The sequence below is a fragment of the Balearica regulorum genome, chromosome 5 (genome assembly GCF_011004875.1).
Source record: "Balearica regulorum gibbericeps isolate bBalReg1 chromosome 5, bBalReg1.pri, whole genome shotgun sequence".
NCBI classification, from domain to species: domain Eukaryota; kingdom Metazoa; phylum Chordata; class Aves; order Gruiformes; family Gruidae; genus Balearica; species Balearica regulorum.
Window position 1 is genome coordinate 4445561 of NC_046188.1, and position 19143 is coordinate 4464703.

General features: G+C 43.1%; 1 protein-coding gene across 3 annotated transcripts; it reads left to right on the forward strand.

Moving 5' to 3' along the window:
• The first annotated feature begins 621 nt into the window (after nt 1–621).
• CGRRF1 (cell growth regulator with ring finger domain 1) lies at nt 622–12679 on the forward strand. Of its 3 annotated transcripts, none has more exons than XM_075753232.1 (7): nt 622–829; nt 5609–5748; nt 7003–7180; nt 7373–7520; nt 9755–9862; nt 11064–11159; nt 12066–12679. In XM_075753232.1, exons 1-7 carry the CDS (start codon nt 726–728, stop codon nt 12093–12095), a joined length of 804 nt encoding a protein of 267 aa, XP_075609347.1. In that variant the 5' UTR covers nt 622–725; the 3' UTR covers nt 12096–12679. The 3 variants fall into 3 exon arrangements, with proteins under 3 accessions (XP_075609347.1, XP_075609346.1, XP_010303748.1); XM_075753231.1 differs by lacking the exon at nt 12066–12679 and adding an exon at nt 11250–11381; XM_010305446.2 differs by lacking the exons at nt 11064–11159; nt 12066–12679 and adding an exon at nt 11227–11912 and having other exon boundaries at nt 624–829.
• The last annotated feature ends 6464 nt before the right edge of the window (nt 12680–19143 follow it).

A 19143-nucleotide genomic window follows, 5' to 3' on the forward strand; every position in this document is an offset into this window, starting at 1 on the left:
TATCTGGCCTTTTTCATGCTGCTGGGAATTTAAGCTGCTGTGACAGAAAAGAAAATGCCTTCTTGGCAATCCCTTAACAGTGAGAATTAAAAATATCATCACTTTGCTCACTCAGAATGAAAGCATAGAGGAAGGCTTCACATCTCAGAGACGATCTCTTCGAATTACATTAATAACTTAAATGCCAGATCTCTAAGACAAAACTGCAGATTTTCAGCGAGAGCTTCGGTAAACACCATGGAAGTGCAGGATTGCCAAGCAGCTGTTGAAGCGTCACTTAATCTGTGTATGCTCTTAAATACAGCTGTTTCCTCGTGTGGGATTGTGTGGGCAGGTTGATACTCATCGCAGGATACAAAACATAACTGGTATAGAATTAAAGGTCATCGGGGGAATTTGGCAGCATCCCATCTTTACTCGACGTCAGTTTTCCAAGTGCAGAGTTAAGGCACGGAGGTGTTTGAAGGCGGGTTTTGCCGGTTAGACACATTCGCGTTTTTTATTATTTTAATGCTTTGTGCAAATCTAGGCAGCTGGGGAACCCTCGGGCCGTCACTAGGCAACGTAGCCCCGCCCCCGAGCACGCCCATCTCCGGGCAAGCTGAGGGCAATGGCTTCACTCAGCTGCCGCGCATGCGCCCGGCTGCGGGAGCCGGTGGGATCTATGGTGAGGCAGGTGGTGCGGCCTGGCTTTCCCCCACTGTGGGGCGGCGCGATTCGGCCCTATGGCGGCCGTGTTCCTCGTCACGCTCTACGAGTATTCGCCGCTCTTTTACATCACTGTAGTGTTCGTCTGCTTCCTCGTCACCAGCGGCCTGGTGCTGGGTTGGTGAGTGCGGCGGGGTGGCCGGCGCCAGCTGTGGGGGCAGCGTGTGGGGCCAACGCCGGCCCTGTGGGAGCCGGTCTGGGGCGATGAGCCTTGGCTGTGGGGGTCTGGCAGTGTAATGAGGTGGCACGGTGTAGTACGGGGGTAATGGGAGCTGGCATCCCTTGGGAAATGAGCTCGGGAGTGTAGGGTGGCACTGGGGCTGTCAGTGGGGGTGGGTGTGTGGGGCCTGGCAGTGGTCAGAGAAGTGGGGTTGTGTTGAAGAAAGGAAGGTGAGGAGAGCTGGCGCTGACTGTAGGGGAAGAGGGCCTGCTCCAGCAGGAGAAAGGAAGGGTAAAAGCTGTGGATACCTCTCCTGGTGTGGCTGGGAGAGGACCTGACCCTGAGTGAGGGGATGGAGGTCAGGGAAGGCTGCTCTAAGAGAAAAGTTTGGCACTGTTGGAGGCAGACATCTCGAATCTTGGTGGCAGATAAAATGAGCAGATACTGAGTAAGGTGCCTGGTGTTAGGCTGGATAGCAGCTAAATCTGCCAGCCTTTAAGGCAGAGTTGTTACTGAGGTGTGAGGCTACCCTGGACCGCTGATGGGGCACTAGTCTGTTCCACTGATGAAGGTCAGAGGAGAAGGGGGTGTTTCAGGTGAACCAGAGTGCTGGGACTCAGATAGGGAGAAACCTTAAACAGCTGAACTGCTAAAATGTATAGAGGGGTGATGAGCTATGCGCTGTTCTGTTTTCCTTCCAACTCAGGAGTGTCCATAAATGTAAATACTGATACTTGACAAGTGGAGAGCATTGATTAGCAGTCAAAATACTTTATGTAGGAATTGTGGATCTGCCACACTTGTGCGACTTCTGGAGAGAATAACATTGAGTTATTGCATTTCATCCTATTGGTTTAACATTAATATCTGTAGCGCTGTGCTTTGGTGTTTTCTTTCCTTTGTCTCTCTTTGAATTACAGATGTTTTAGCTGTAGCTGTCTGTTCTCTTGGCAGTTTATAAATGCTCTGCTTGACTTTTCCTTTCCCTTGTTTACATCACTTTGTTAGCTGCCACTGCCTCAAACATATGCCATCTATTGCTTTTGGTGTGAATGAAGCTATCTTTTGATCTTTCAGATATGCTTTGTGGAAAGTTTTTGTTCTTGTTTTGCATTGCCTCCCCAAGTGCTGGGTAAGTGGTAGTGAAGGCAAGACTGGTCTCGTTATCTTTCTGTTGGATGAAGCACCACCTCATTGTTTACTTGGAGAGAGAGGTGGTAGAAATCCTTTTCATAATTCTCTCTGTCCCACTGCACACTGATGGTACTGAATTGCCATCCAATTCTATCCGCTTTTCCCTTTTTGCTTCTTTAAAAATATTGTCTTTACAAGAAAATTATACTGAAACATGATTCAAATAAATCTCCTGCGTATATATCCCAAGCCAGTAATCCTTTATCAATTTAATCATTATTTATCTGCTTATAATAAATGGTTTGCAATCCCCTGTTGTAAAATGTCTGAAATAGGCGTACCAAAAGATCTTCACATGTGCACATGTGTCCATTGATGCTTTTGGGGCTACAGGCTGTGCAGAGGGCTGTCTAGACGCAGTTTTATTTCAGGATCAGAAATTGTAGGTGCATCTGCACTAGATATTATTGCAGTTTATGTAAATATATACAAACTATCTTCAAACTAGTTCGTTAAGGAACTGTTTGTCAAGTAGAAGCAGTAACCAGGAGCTGAGCACATACAAGTATGTGAGTATTTGTCCAACTGCGCAGAGATCTTTGCTGTTGCCTTTGAACTCTTCCATAGGACCAAGAGCCTCCAAGCAACTTCACTGTATCTCCAACTGCAGTTACAATTTAAGCGCTCTTGAACTTACTCACGAAAACAACTTCATCCTTTATTTGCTACACAGAGTACTATAAATGCAGATGGTGTCATATGAGTACATAATACTTGATATATTGCTGTAATGACATTTTGTTTCTCCCATCATTTTCGGCATCAGTTGTCAGCTTGTTTTATGGATGTGTTCATGATGGTGTCAGTCAGCCTGAAAAACACCAACTGCTTAGGAATGTTAATGTTTTCATTTGCAAAATCATGCACTGATTTGATGAGCGTCTGTTTTTATGGCCAGCCCTGGATACCTGTAGCTCTGCTCAGAGAGTCTAAGTAGGTTACTGCAGTTAGCTTTTTAGAGCCAACCCATTAGGTGCTCTGGGCGTAGGAATGAAGTGGAATTTTGATTAGCTGAGTGTGGTCCTGTGCCTCATCTTTTTAGCTGGAGATGACTGCTTGTATTAGGAAGAGCTGTAGGCTCAGCACCTGTTTGAGGTCCAGACTGCACTTTGAAGAAATTCACTGATGAACAAAACCATTGGAAACTCCTGCCGTATTGTTCTGAAGAAATTAATTTTCCCCTATACCAGCTAAAGATCTAGACTGATAAGATTTTAGATCATAAAATAAAAACTGTATGCATCCTTCATACACTGAATACTACCTTAAAATTTACAGAAGCATTGTACTTTATTGTTCAACAGAAAGGCCTTTCTGCCTTCAGCTGCTGCTAAAACTGTACTAGTGGCTTTTTTGTCTGGCTGCTTTCCATGGTGATTATCCTGTTGCTTTTGACCAGTGAAGAAAGTTTCCAAAGAACGGGTTTTTTACTTTGGAATCAGCCAGATGGTATAAAACAGGAGGCATCTTTATATGTGGCTGGAGAGATTAGCTCCACTGAGTTTTGGATATTGAATAAGTGAAACAGCTGCTGCACCTGGTTTCTTTGTGAGATGTTTAACTGGTGTACTTCATTACAGCCCCAGTGAAGTCAGCATGGCTGTCTTAACTTGCATCAGAGGGAGATTTGACCTTCCATGCACACAAACTAAGAATGGCTGAGCGCCCTATATTATATCATGAAAGAAATGGAAATATTTCCATCAAAGTTTAGCAAACCAAAGGAATTTATCAAAGATGGAATAATGAGTATAGAGTGTTTTCCGTCAGCTCAATCTCTTTCCTCTTTGGTGTATCTGTGACACTCAGGCAGGCAAGGCGTTAAATGGTAAAGGCAAATATTTGTTAGACTGCCAGGAACAGGTTGTTGCTATTGAGAATGGCTTTCGGATTTTCTTTTGCTGAAGTAGTTTCCCCAACTTGAAAATCACTTTTGACTGATATTTTTCCCTGTTAGTCTTACAAAGAGCACCCTTCCAACATGAATCAATAGAAAGGAGCCCAATGTCAGTAAAAGCTCTGCTTTTATTCTTCATTTGACACACAGGAGTTAGAAAAGATTTTAAAACCTGGAAAAAGTAGCAGTTAAGCCACAAAATTGTCTGTTTGGCTCAGAGCTGTATTGTACGTGAAATTACTTTAGCAATTTTCAAACTGATTGCATTGAAGTTGGTAGTGCCCTTTTCATCTTGAGTTATTGATATGAGACCCATCTTACTGTAACAGCTGCTATTTCAGTATACTAAATGGAAACAGTTGATGCAGGGAAGAGCCGATGCTTCATGCCATTCAGAGTTTTCCAGCACCCAATATGCTGATGACTGTGTAAAGCAAAATTCAAAGCCATCAAACAGGCCATCGCTTCAGCAGTATGGGTGGCAGCGACAAAAGCACAAATTCAGGAAAGTACAGCCTGAGCTAATTAATAACTGTTTTCTCAAATGCATTAACAAGAGATTCCCACAGCCCATCTGTATTGCCTTACTAATGAGACAGGGCTGGATTAATGCAGTTAAGAAAATCTCTTCAGTCTCTGAAGTAGTCTTCTGATTGCATATCTGGGACAGTTTCTCTAATCAGCTTTTAGTTATTGAAAGTTATTGCTATCACCTTAAAAAGTGAATTATTTCTAGCCGAGTGCGTAAGGAAGTCTGTTGTGGAGCTTATTTTGTAGGTCCTGATCTTCTGTAGTGATTCTTTTAAAAGCATCAGACAGTATGAAAATCTTGGGGGTTTTAATTGATGTCAGAAATCATCCCAAAATATTCTTCTTCACTTTCTTTGATTTTTATTTTGATTCATAGAGTGTTTAAACTTCTAAACCTTTGCTTCGTTATCCTGTCAGGGTCAGAATATCACTTGGACTAGCATGCTAGTTTTGGCTTTGAAGTGGTCTTAGAGTCTCAGCTTTGATTCAGAGTCTTGAGTCCTTTGCACTTTGTTTCTGGCTCAAAGCAGAGGCTTTACAGCCCTTCATTTAATATCAGCATATTATTGTAATTGAGGTTTACATGGGAAATCGAGATCTTATTCTCCCATAAAAAGATCTTGCTGGCTGTAGTTACAGCTAGAAATATCTTAGGGCTGAATGATTTACTCTAAGGTCTTCCTTTTGAGCACCCAGTCCGTTACGGCTGTTCCATCTTTGCAAGCAGTGATTTTTTTTTTGATTTTTTTTTTTTTGGGGGGGGGGGAGGGGTCCTGTGACGAGATGTGCAGAACGTCAGTTGGGAAAAAGCCCTGGCTAACCGTTTACCACTAGAGGGCATTGACCATTGTCGTTAATGTTATTCTCGTTCTGGAAACATTGCAGGAGTAAAGCACTCCCCCTTTATAGACTCTCTGTATCACTATGAAGACTCCTATCTTCTGCCACAAAAAGCTGGAGTCAGATTGGCAGGCTGTATTATGCGTGCATCCTAGCAGATATTCTGCAAAGCCAAGCTAGCTCTATTTGTTGTGCTGCTTGCTGTTTAGAGCTGAAGAAAAATTCAAACGTGTCAACATTAACGCTTAACCCACTTGTTCTTGTTTCGTGTCTCATAGGTTTGGGTTGGGTGTTCCTGTTATTCTGAGAAACTCGGAAGAAACAGAATCCAGCACAAGAGTATTGAAAAAGCGGATGAGACAAGTGAAGAATCCTTTTGGGTTAGAAATCCCTCATCCTGCTACAGCTTCAGTAACAAGTCAGTGGATTTCTGATGTCCTTGATTTTTTCAGTTTGGGTGCCTGAACTTAGTACTACGTTTTCTTGCTCTCCCCCTTTTTCTTTATCAAAATTCCTTAGAAACATGCTTCCTTTCATCTTTACAACAGAAATAATTTTTACACAGCTTATTATATATGTGGTGTTTTTAAAAGTGAAATGTTTGGATATTTAAGCACAGTTTGATTCTTATTAATAAAACACTTCCTGCTGTAACAGATTTTTAAGTAACGAAAACATTTGCTGATTACCAGCTACTGTGGGCGTTTTTGTAAACATTACAAAATTGTGGAATCCTATAGAATTCATTATAGAATATATGCTACCCACTTAAATCTAAGTCCAGATCTCCAGTGGTGTTTGGAAGTGCACTACTATAAAAAAAAAAAAATCTTCCTCTCTTTCTATCTGTGCTTCAGTGGAGACTGAATTTAAATATCTGTTTGGATCAGGGTTCAGGTAGTTCCTAATGCCCTTGAAATCACCCACACAGGAAGTGAGATTCATGCCCTTCTGCATCACTGGGGAGTAGTAAGCAAGGCTGAGCATCTTCCACAAACACAGATGTGGAACCTTCCTATGAATGAGAAAAGGGCTGCAGTGGTTTTATGCCTCCCCCAACATAAAAAAACCAAAAACCCACCCAACAACAAACCCAGCAATTAGTCTTCAGGTAACATGGACTTTTCAGGAGGTTTGAGCACTTGAATTTGAGACTTGAAAAGTTCTGCTCCTGTTTGTGTATTAAGTGTTTAGAAGTTAATGGGTTGGGTACTTGATTTTTAGAAAAGAAATGAAGCGCATAGATCCTCTTTTTATTCTCCTTCTGTGTGATCAAGATGGCCTTATTCTCGAGACCAGAGAGGGTGTTGTAGGCCAGTGACCCAATTAATACCATTATCTAAAGAAGGAATGGACTTTGGGCTAGGGGTTGTGCTCTTGGCTCTGCCAGTGAGTGTAAAATGTTACCAGAAGTTAAAATTTACCCTTTGTGAAATGCACATGCTATTTTGTTAGCTTAATCAGCCATTTCATCTCCTTGCCCCCACTTCATCTCCATTGACTCTCATAAGGACTAAACCTAGCCTAAATTCTTAGAAGATTAGATGATAATGATAAAAATTTGGGAGACTGAAGCTTTTTTTGCCTGTTGCCCTTTAAGAACCTCCACTTAGCAGTTCCAGAATTCCTACACATGGGTGAGTTAATAGAATCCTTATCTTCTTTCTACAAGAGGGTATAACACTGACACCTGATTGTCTGGAAGACTGTATTCTTACATGCTACTGGGGCTGCAGTGTTCAAAAACTCCACGAAGCATTGCAGAAACATGTCTACTGCTTCAGAATAAAGACTCCTCAGGCATTAGAAGACGCTCTGTACAGTGAATACCTCTATCGACAACAGTACTTGTATCCTTTTTTAAATTGTTTTGACAAAATATGCTAATTTATTGGCACAGGGAGTGTTGAGACTTGTGAACATTCCGCAGTTCTTGGCACAATATATTTTTGAACAAATATGATGACAAATATTCTTTATGCAAACGTCACATTTGTCTACAATTGCAGTGAAGCTGATTGTTTTCCTTGACACATACAAAGCATTAAAAAAAATGACAAGGAGGAAAAATATTGTCAGTTACCAGAAGATGCTCGAGTTGTCGATTTTGGCCCAGTGCCTAGATCTCGCTATCCCTTGATAGCATTGTTGACATTAGCTGATGAAGAAGACAGAGAAATATATGATATTGTAAGTAATACAAGAATATATTTTAGGGTTATTGTATTTAAGATCTGAATGGTTCAGGAGACAGACTTGAATAAAACAGCTTCCTTTCCCTGTCCCCTAGAATTTGGTCCCTAACTTTGTCACTAATGACTTCAGAGGAGCATGGCAGGATAACTGTCACATAATAATTATGTATGCCATTCAAAAGATGCTTGTGATTTTCACAAAGCTCATATCTGCAGAGGTCTTTGTGATAAGCCCTGTGTTCAGATGAACTAGGGTTGTCGCAGGTTAGTAAGCTATTACTCCAATTTTTCTGATCACATAAACCTGTGGTGGAGCTGTTGCACTGATACAGTCCTTTGCATTGTTGTTGGCAAGGTAGGAGGATATTCTTTTAGTGTCTGGCACGGATATTTGAGCTGATTGCTGACTTGAATTTTAGGAACATAGGAATTACCTTTCTGCAACAGGCCCGAGCCTGTGTAATACAGTATGTTATGTCTCACAGTAGCCAAGTCCAGGTCATTTACGGGAAGGTGTGAAGGTCCTGCAGTAGATTGATGAGACACACGATTTGGGACACACTTTCATCTCACTTTTCATTTGGTTGCTAATCTGATAGCAGTAACAGCTTGAGCAATAATACAAATGAACTTGGAAGCAAATTGTCTAAATCCACTAAACGCTTTTCCATACGTTCGTTTGGAAATTGTTTATGATCACACCAGTGCCTAAGAAATCTGTTCCCTCTACAAGTGATGCCTGTCCTTGGCTTCTTGTCACTTGACCTTAGGATTGCCTTCCTCCTGTCCCCACTTGAGATTCTTTTTTTCCCTCCAGCTTGCATTAGAAACTGGTGCACTCAGTTTAAAAAGTTGCTCAGGTGGCTGAACAAGCTATGAAATGAGTACATGCGTAGTCATTGAGAAAGCGCTTATGGTGGGATGACGTAGTACAAATACACTGAGAACCATTAACTTTTAAACTATTATTATCAGAACACAAAATCTGTCATTTCAATGGAGATTTAATGGCTTTCAGGCTCCAAAACAAAGCTAATAGTGGTGTGGAGTTGGTTGGTTGTCCAGTGGTTGTTTTTTTGGGTTTTTTAGGCATTGTGATTTAGAAAAAAAGACCTTATTGCCAAAGAATAGTAAATTCAGTTAGTGTAACTACATATGTATAGGTACGTATATATTTAAACTCTGCATGTAATTAGCCATGTATTGGATTTTGAAGTGCAAGTCTGATTTGCCTTTTAAATTTTTTTTTAAACAAAACAGCTTTCTTCTGTATTTCATTTCTCTTTTGACAGCTTCTGGGAACTACAATAATGTTGAATTTCACTTTCTTTTTTTCCTGCTTTTTAGAGGCTGGAAAGGGTGAGGGGTATTAGGCACAGCATGCAAGCTTGGAGTGCTTTTATTTTCAGAAAAATGACTCTGAAGTCAGCCCATGGGGTCCTTTCATAATCCTTTCCAGTGAAATTTGTCAGTTTGCAACCCAATCAGCGACATTTCTAAATGCTTCTCTGAGTCTAAAACCTGCGGTCCATGTGTTTGTGAGGGAAGTGGGAGAAAGTAGAGAAGACTTTGCCTTTTACGTGTTCCCCTGTAATTCTGCACTCAAACTTCAGCTGACAGCATCATTTCTCGTGTTGAAGACAGCTCAGGAAGCGGCTGCAGAAGTTGTACAGGACTTGAGTGCACGTGCTCGCTTGGGGCTCGGTTGCTGTAGGAAACTCCTTGTAGTTTGTCAACTTCTCTCCCACCTAGGGGAAGCTCATCATGAGTTAGTGAAGTGGATGGAGGAGTGTAGGAGTTGCTACTTCTGGTTGAAATCGTTATGCAGGTAGTCTCTCCGAGGCACCTCCGTGACTGCGTAAGCAAGCCCTACTTCATAAGCTGCATAAGGACATACCTTCAGGATTGACTGCTTTTGGTTTGGGGCCTAATTCCATTAGGTGAGAGCAGTCAGAGCGGGTCTCCGCTGTAAACTGGCTCCATGGAGAACAGGGCAGAAAGCTGAAATACCACAAGGTGCTATTTTGTGCTGCATCCTTTTTTTTTTATCTTGTCCAGCATATTTTTTGGATCTGTGTTTGAAGTTAACGTTGTTGAAGTCCTGATTGTCTAAGGAAATAAGCAGGTCAGAGGCTGTAACAACGTACGCAATCTTTCAAGCACAGCGTTCTATATGAATCATATAATGAAAAGTTATTAAACATAGCTTTTTTTTTTTTCCTTTGGTAGATTTCAATGGTGGCTGTAATTCACATTCCTGATGAAAGCTACAGACTTTCCTGCAGAATATTATATCAGTATCTACTTTTAGCTCAAGGTCAATACCATGATCTGAAGGTAAGCCATGTACTGAGTCTTGTCTCATTTGGGTGACAGTGTTAAGTTTAGTTTGTGTAGGCTTTCAGGAGCCTAAATTAGTATAAGGCTTTTATTGTCATGCAAAGAACTAGATAATAGCTAAAATTAAGTAGTTGCAGACAAAGTTACTGTACAGAAATATTTTATATTAAAATATTCAAGATTTCCTGGAGAAATTACTTGATTCTAGTCTAGGAGGCGTAGGTTCTGTCCAGTTATTAAAGTAGTAGTAAGACATTAACTAGCTGTTGAATGCTTCCCTCTACAGAACATTTGTTACCTGCTTGCTAGTCTCTTAAACCAGCACTTTCTCCCGTACTGCCCTTCAACTGGGAAAGCCTCAGAAGAAACTCTTTTTAATTTCTTTTCACTGCAATACACGCACAAAGGTTAAGAATCTGCCTAGCACATACCATTATAAGTTAAACCAATGTTCTCATTATTCCATTCCGGTTTCCCTTATCTGTGCATGTTGTGGGACCATCTTTGTCCTGTGTCTGTCAGGCAGTTGATGATGTGATGTTGTGATTCACTTTTCTATTACTGTGATAATAAAAATAACATGATATTGATAAGCTAGAAACTGGGCCAAATTAATTTTATTGACTCGATTAGCACTCATTCAGAAATAGATTTGTCCAAAGAAATGTTTGTCCTGGCCATTTTTTGCTGACATAGTTGATCCAGGTAAACTTCCCTGTTGATCCCCTTAAGCCTTCTTTTCATGTATGGCTGCTGTTGTAAAAACACCACTTTAAACTGAGTGGAAATAACTGTGTGGCTGCATTTTGTGTAGTTTTGTAGCATGCTCTCTGTGGGCATCTTTGGCTGCATGGTAGTTTACTGGCTTTATTAAGAGATCATGCCCTGAAGAATTTGCACTTCACATAAGACAAAAAGGAGTAGGGGATTTTAATGTGAGCAAGAGCAGAATGGGTTGAGTGAAGTAGATTTAACTACTTGGTGGATATGTTTTTGGTAGGAATGGATAGAACCATCTCTCTAGACACGGAGAATGACATACCAGAAACAGAAACCTGAGCTGTTCAAAAACCTGGGCAGTTCTATTAAAGTTCATGCATGTACATTGATTTGCTTCAGCTAAGATTTGACAACTTATCCTTAATATTTTCCCAGTGTTCTATGTAATTTTATGCTTCTGAAATACCTTTAACTGAAGGCCAGGCAACTGTCAGGACACAGGCAAAGAATGAGTCTGGCACTATTCGATCCAGTGGAAACCAGTGAATCTGACCCAGTGGAACTTACATCACATGTATGTGTTCGGGTATTGGGGGGAGAGTTTGTTGACTTCTAAATTTTTCTGTGTATGTGTATTTTAGCAGCTCTTCATGTCCGCAAATAGCGCTGCACCGTCCTCAAGCGATACGTCCTCTGGTGAGAGAAGCACTGACAGAAGCTTGCTAGAAAAGGCCGGACTGGCTGAAGAAGAACCAGAATTGCATGAAGAAAACAGTAAAGACTGTGTTGTTTGCCAGAATGGCACAGTGAACTGGGTACTCCTACCCTGCAGGCACGCGTGCTTGTGTGATGGCTGCATTAAGTATTTTCAGCAGTGTCCAATGTGTAGGCAGTTTGTTCAAGAATCTTTTCCACTTTGCAGTAAAAAGGAGCAAGATGAAGATGAATTGACCCGTATCTTGCAAGATGTTCTTCCTGGAAGAGTTTTTTAATGGGGGAGAGAAAATAGAAGTGGGTTGTATGCACCAAGACTAAATGTAGAAAACAGACTGTTTATGGGAGGATACGTAGCATTAACTTGTATGGTTTTGCTTTTTATTGTTAGGTAATTTTCAGCTTCCTTATCTGTCTTCGCTCCATATGCTTGCAGGAACACTACGTTTATCCATGCAATGTGGACAGAAGAAGTGCGTAGGATATCTTTGAAGGATGTGATTTTATTTATAACTTCTTACTAGTTTTTCATGGAGTACTATTGGAGGCTATTCTGATTGCTAAATTTAGTATAACTACTAAGAAAAGAATAAAACTTGCGAGTGAAGTTGCACACAGCTCATTCTATATTTATTGTATTTAAAATACTAGAGCAATATATCATTTAAACTCAGTGCAATTTAGAAACCTAGCACTTTACTGAATGTATCAAATGAAGGAAAGTAAATATTCTTCATTGTTAAACCCATGTATATTTATTTTGTAGATGAAGGCTGGACTGTGGCAGGAGCTGTGAGTTGAATGCAGGATTCAGGACACTGTTTTGAAAGATTTGTGTGTGTGCGAGCATATGTGCATGTGTGAGGGACCTTAGCCAAAGCCAGTTGGAATGAGTGGAAAGATTTTTGTTGATTATTGTTGGCTTTAAACGTTGCCGACACAAGCCTGAGCCTCTGCTATGTCATCTTGAGATGCAGACTTTCAGTCTTGTTCGCAGTGGCTGTAAGAACTTGTTCTCCGTGCAAATCTTTAATTACTCCATAGAGTGGTTACTTGGGCAGTTTTGTGGTGCCATTCTTATACAAATAGCCCGCTTTGAGGAATTTCCAACTCTTTTTTACTTGCATTGTCAGCTTGGATGCAAAGTTAACCTTTTACCTTTTATCAATAGTCCCAGGGAATTTACTTTCATTAAGAAAGAAGCTAAAGAATAGCAGGGAATTATTTCTTTTTCCCTCCAATGGTGTATTGTCAAAAGCAATAAAAATGGCTATTGAGAAGAGAAAGTGTTGTTTTGCTTCTTAAGAGAGCCAGTCTCCTAAAGACAGACAGGCCGAGTTTCACATCTGCTCATATAAGACAAAAATACAAACACTCATTAGAACCTGTAGAAAATGAGGAGTAGCTGCTCTCAGTCCTGCCTCTTGTTCCCTTGCAGCTTTGCCCCACACCCAACTCCAGGACAGCTGCTCAGTCTCAGGGAGAGAAAGCCATGCTCCAGGCTCCTGAGCCGCACTCTCCAGTGGCTCCTTTATCGGTGCTGCCGGTACAGGGTACTCACAAGGTGCTGCACTCCTCCAAACCACAGGAAGGAAGTTTCCCCTCCTCAAAGGTATTCCATCTTCATCTTTCCATCATTCATTTTTTTTTTTGTTTTGCCATGACCCTGCTTCCAGACTCCTGGCAGTTACCTCTGAGGAAGAGATTTAGGTGGTGTTGAAAGAGTAGTGCGTAGCTGTAAAGACGGGTAGAGGTTGGGAATTGATGCATGTAGCCACGCATTTCTAGCCAGTGATCGGGAGGCTGTTTGTAAGACAATTTATTTGGTTTACGTAAAGTGATCTTGCATGCCAGGGAGAACTCGGGAATAAACTGCTGGCCAAATCAGCCTTTGGTTTGCACTGTATATCAAACAGGAATTAAATATATAGGTGTCTGTGGGGACTGATCAGTGCTTGCGGAGAACTGTGGAAGACAGATGGAGAATCATCATGGCAAAGAATGGTGTATAGGCTGCAATTCAGGAGGCTGAGAACAGCAAGAGAAGAGCAGAGGAGAATGTAATAGCAGCAGGAACGAGTGCTGGCTGGAGAGCTGGTGGCAGTAAGGCCATACCTCAGATATGAACACAGTGCAGATGTGGAGCAACAACAGTGGGACGCAACTCAAGCAGACCCAGAGCTGCCTGTGTTCAGAGAGCGTAGAGACTCTGACTATCACGCGAGGTCTTCACCACTTGGGGTGAATGACAGAGGCATGATGAGGACTTGTCCTCCGTGTCACTAGAGGCAATCCTCGCCAGACCACTTGTGAACATGCAAGAATGAGCGTGAAAGAATGAGTGGGTGAAATCAGTCTTAAAAATAAAAATCACCTTCCTTTTCTGTGTGGTCTCACATTGAGCTTTGTTAGCTTGGAGGTTAGCCTCCCTGTGTCACTGGTCTTGTTCTGCTATTAAAAGGGAGCAGCTAACGTGATGATGGTGGAACTAAGTATCCGTGTGTCACTGTGGTGAAATGGAGAGCTGGTGTAAATTGTGCTATGCCTCTATGGGCTCTCAGAAAAAGTAATACAAAGACCAAAGAGCCTGAGCCATGACAGTAGCCGTTTCCATGCAAACAGCTTGTACTACCAGTACGTGGGATAGTGGCTGTAGAGGTTGTTATTCCAGAGGAGCAGGTTAATGCTGCACTGGTTCTAACCTGGAGCTGGGCACTGCTTGTTCGTTAGCAGGGACTTGGTTGGCCCACACAGATGATCAGGGAGGTGTTGTTTACTGCTTGACCGCTGTAGTCCCCAGCATTAAATCCAATTAATTAAAATTTCCCAACAAGACAGCATGATCCAAGCTTGTGGGCTTGTTTAATCTCAAAGTGAAATGGTATTCAAGTAAACCCCACAGAGAATTGCCTGGTCTGTCTCATCCTTCAACCAATCGATGCGAGTATTAAATAATAATGGCAGACAGGATGTAGCTGTGCTGAACTGCCAGGCCATGTATTTACCGTTAAGTCTGTCCCAGCTTTTCATTTGTTTCATGTTCTTTTAATAGCATTTTCCAGAGATGCTTAGTTGCTTTATCAGATATAACAAGCTTCCTTGCTGGCCCAAATCAAAGACCTGAGTTATAAAAAGTACAGTAGCTGGCTTATGACGTTTGCCCTTCTTCTAGAAGCCATCTCAAAATACAGGTGAGAAGTAAAAGGAGCTCGAAAGCTGCCTTGTGTGTCCCTTGGTTGTCTTAAAACAAGGATTCAAGGCTCTGAGAGAGAAATAAAACCTTCCCGTGACCCACAAAAAGACAGTATATTGACAGAGGTTGTTCTGCTCTGTCGCCCTGTTGTAATAGAGGTAATATAACATTCCTCTTCCACTCATTATAGATGATGTTTATGGGTTTGGTGACATCAAGGAACACACGCAGACTTCTAGCGACAAGATTTGCTTCTTTTCAGCAGCGTTGAGGTATTACAAATTTGTAATGATTTTTGCTGCAGGAGGGAGGTGGGAGGTACCTCACCACTTGGTTTGGTTCATCGAACTGTGATCAGAGCTGAGGCTTTGAAATGAGTCGATCAGACTAAGTGGTGTTACTTGGGGGATGTCCCAAGGTGCCTTTCCAAATCCCAACGGGCTGTGATGTGGCTATCTTCCCTCTGCAGAGAAAGTTGTTCTGGTAGGATCTCCCTCCCTCCCTCCCTTCCTGCCTCCTCAGAGTAGAGGGCAAATGGCAGGAGGGAGACAATTCAGGTTAATTAATCTTAAAACGGTCTTCCTCTTCCCATGGGGAATTCAGAATTTCCATAAGGCGCTTTGAAAACTGGCTAATGCCCTGACCCCTACTCCTCATGGACTGAAATGCTGCTGTGTTCCGCCACAGACCCTACAAAGTCCCACCACCGCCATGAAGAGTGGCAATCGACCATCAGACTACCCACGCTGCCAACATGGCACCATGCCGACCCCCATCAGGCAATAAGGGAAGGAGAAGTTCAGCATCTCATGTTTTGGTGGGCCTGAGCAGATGAGAACTGATGTACTTGTTTTATTTAGCTTTAAGACAAGCTTCTGTGTGAATCTGATTAAAATGATTCATTTACTTGCTAACATCAAACTTAATACTGTAAGCATGGTAAAAGGAGTTGGGAATCAGGGTCTGAGTTTCTCCTGCTAGTTTGTGTGCTGCTCAGTCCCCCCCATGCCCTGGTGAAGCTCTGCGAGATCTGCCAGGTGCAGGAGGTCTGGGGCTGACGTGTGGAGCAGGGAAGTCTCTGCAGGAACTGGCCACCAGTCACAATTTGCTCAGTTGTGCTGATACTCAGAGTAAACAAGGAATGGCCTCTGTCACTGCCACGGACGTGCAGCCCCTGCAAAGGCTGTCCCTGGTGTCCTGTGTGTTTATAGCTAATGTAATTAATGCCAGGAATAGCTGAATTTTATCTGATACAGCAAAAGTCCTCCTCTGAACTAAGCCATTAGAAGGGCTGAGCAGGAATGTCAAAGAGGAAAAAAACAAGTTTACGGTTCTATTTCTGGATAACTTTAGTATTACTACCATTTTAATGTTGCTTTGACAGCACACAGTGACCTCATAACGCAAATGCATACCTGAGAGCAGCTCACGACCGAGCATTGGAGAGGTCCCGTGCTTTGCAGGGTGCTCCAAAACCAGCCAGACCCCGCTCCCTGCCTTGCCACTGCTCTCTGAAGCAGTGCTGGCCACCATCCCCTGGGATATTTGCCATGCTGGTGGGCACAAAGGGGCTCGGAAAGTCTCTACTGAACAGCACGGAGTCGCTCAGGTGGCTTTGCACATTGTTTCTGTATTGTTTTACTCCCTTGTGTCCATGAGCGATGTGAGCAGAGAGATACAAGCTTGTAGCGCAGTGATGGCTGTACCTGTAAAACGGAGCTTCTACCAGTCTGGTTGCATAAATTTGTAGGAATGTGCAACACCTACATAAAGGCACCTTTGTCTGGATGCTGTGCATCTGAGCTGGGAGAGTTCCTGCTTTAACTCTGTGTCCTGGGTTTTGGCTGGGATAGAGTTAATTTTCACAAGGAGCTGGGAGGGGACACAGCTAGGGCCACTGACCCAAACTGGCCAAAGCGATATTCCATACCATAACATCATGCTCCATATATAAGGGGGGAGCTGGCTGGGGAGGAGGAGTTGCTGCTTGGGGATGGGCATCCCTCAACACTGGGCATTGGGTTTGGGCAGTGAGCACATTGCATTGTGTATCACTCACTTTGTATATTCTAAGTACTGTTGTCGTTATTTTCCTCTCCCTTTGCTGTCCCACTAAACTGTCCTTATCCCAACCCATGCGATTTACCTTTTTCCTCCAATTCTCCTCCCCATCCCACCGGCGAGGAGGAATGAGCGAGCAGCTGCGTGGTGCCCAGCTGCCAGCTGGGTCTAAACCATGACATTATGCCATCTCATAATGGCAATGACTTAAACCAGTAAAAATACTATGTGTAAACATAGTCTTAAGACTAAATGAAGTCTTCAGCGGAGTCTGATGTTCACAGTGAGGAGTCTGGTTCCTCAACAGTGTTGTAATCATAGAATCATAGAATGGTTTGGGTTGGAAGGGACCTTAAAGATCATCTAGTTCCAACCCCCCTGCCATGGGCAGGGACACCCTCCACTAGCCCAGGTTGCCCAAAGCCCCATCCAACCTGGCCTTGAACACTGCCAGGGAGCCAGGGGCAGCCACAGCTTCTCTGGGCCACCTGTTCCAGTGCCTCACCACTCTCACAGTAAAGAATTTCTTTCTAACATCTAATCTAAATCGACCCTCCTTCAGCTTGAACCCATTACCCCTTGTCCTGTCACTACACCCCCTGATAAACAGTCCCTCACCATCTTTCCTGTAGGCCCCTTCAGGGACTGGTAAGGCACAATTAGATCTCCCCGGAGCCTTCTTTTCTCCAGGCTGAACCACCCCACCTCTCTCAGCCTGTCTCCATAGCAGAGGTGCTCCAGCCCTCGGATCATCTCCATGGCCTCCTCTGGACTCTCTCCAACAGCTCTATGTCTCTCCTGTCCTGGGGCCCCCAGAGCTGGACGCAGTACTGCAGGTGGGGCCTCACAAGAGCGGAGTAGAGGGGCAGGATCACCTCCCTCGACCTGCTGGTCACGCCTCTTTTGATGCAGCCCAGGACATGGTTAGCTGGAAAAGCAACGACAGATTATAAATTCATGCTGAGGTTACTGAGCCTTCATCAGGGTTCAGGGAAACCCAAAAAACTCCCCTCCCTACACATATACTCCTCAGCCATAGGAAGGGCACTACTGTGATGTTTGCCATAGTCATGACATGAGGAGTCACTGCATTTCCATTCTTTAGAAGACACCTGTACTACCTGAGCAGTGCCCGGGTGCTCCTGAGGGTCAAGTGAATCCCAGAATTACTTCTGCAGGACCAGCAATAAATTATCTGGATAATTAGTCGCTACCTGTGTTTTATATCCTCAGCCTGTGGCACCCTTGTATCAGCAGAAGATTTGTACCTAGAAAGCTTTTCTAGGTTTTAGACGCCTTCTCCAGCTTTTTGTCTTCATCGAATGAGGGTTTTTAGCGGTTCCTAATATTTTTTACTCTCCCATTGCATAACCACTTCACATCTAATATTTCTTGGCAGATTTTTCAACAGTAGCTGTAGTCAGGGAACTGGTGAGAAGTCTAATGCATCACTTATCTCTCTCATAGTGCTATTTATTTCAGTGTCTATCAGCTGCTTGCGAGCAGTATTTTAACAAACAGGCTAGAGGAAGGCTTGCTAACTTGTGAATTATTTTGATTAGTTGTTCCTCTTCTTTTTTTCTTTTAACTCTGCAGCTGCTATCGAGTTTGGAGGCAGTGAGACCCCATAGATCTACCAGGGGTCATCATGCATCAATCTCCTGCCACCAGAATTGACCGTAAGACACAGATGTTCTTTTGCTTCTTAGCTGGTCAAATGCAACGCAGACACCGTGCTTGAAGCTACTTGATTTTGGTCTCCATTTTCTGTGAGTCCTCAATTTCAAGGGTTTCCCCTGTAGGGAAAGAACCTAGACCGCAAGTTCAAAACACGCCAGCTTGCAGGAAGCCTGGGGTGGGATATTGCTGGCAGTGAGGCTGAGGATAATTACAGCAAGCGGGGACCCCTGAGGGAGGCAGGCACCGCATTTGCTCACGTGGCTGCTCCGCTTGCCAAGGTTAGCAGACCCCTTTCTACGGTGGCACATTTCATTGATCAAAGTAAGAACAGGGCAGCAATTTATGGCATATGACAGCTTGAAAAGCGATGCTTTTCACCAGACACTTCTACACACGGAGACAAAATTGACAACCCAGTGGCTGCCTCTCTTTTGAAAGCTGACTTCTTCCTAGGTGGTCAATACCAGACCATGGCTGGAGTGGCTGCAGCATCATCCAAACCCTCCTCCGCTGGGCCAGCCTGAATCGCACAAGAAATTACCTTTACGTTTTGCTATAGGACCGAAGGAAGATGTTTGCCAAGAGCTGGTAGATTCACATTTAAGAATGGCTATAGCTTTTCCAGTCTTTCAATCTCTAAGTATCTTCCCAGAGACATGAAAATGTGTAAATATGTCTGCCAGCTCCAGTTTCCCCTTTCATCGCCAACTTCTTAATGAAAGTCTCCATCGAGTCCAACAGCATTCAATGCTCTATCATTAACAAACCATTTGCTTTTCTCCTGTCCTGAAAAAGATATTTGATAATATAAAGGACTCTTGACCTTATGACATGTTTTGATGGGGTAATTTATATCCCTCATTTTAGCAACCTTTAACTTGGTGTTGCCACGGTCTAACTGTTGGATCTA

Coding starts and splice junctions, on each gene's coding strand:
- CGRRF1 (XM_010305446.2), top strand. CDS start 726: ATGGCGGCCGTGTTCCTCGTCACGCTCTACGAGTATTCGCCGCTCTTT. Junction 7,521..9,754: donor ACAGAGAAATATATGATATT/GTAAGTAATACA, acceptor TTCCTTTGGTAG/ATTTCAATGGTGGCTGTAAT. Junction 9,863..11,226: donor GTCAATACCATGATCTGAAG/GTAAGCCATGTA, acceptor TGTGTATTTTAG/CAGCTCTTCATGTCCGCAAA.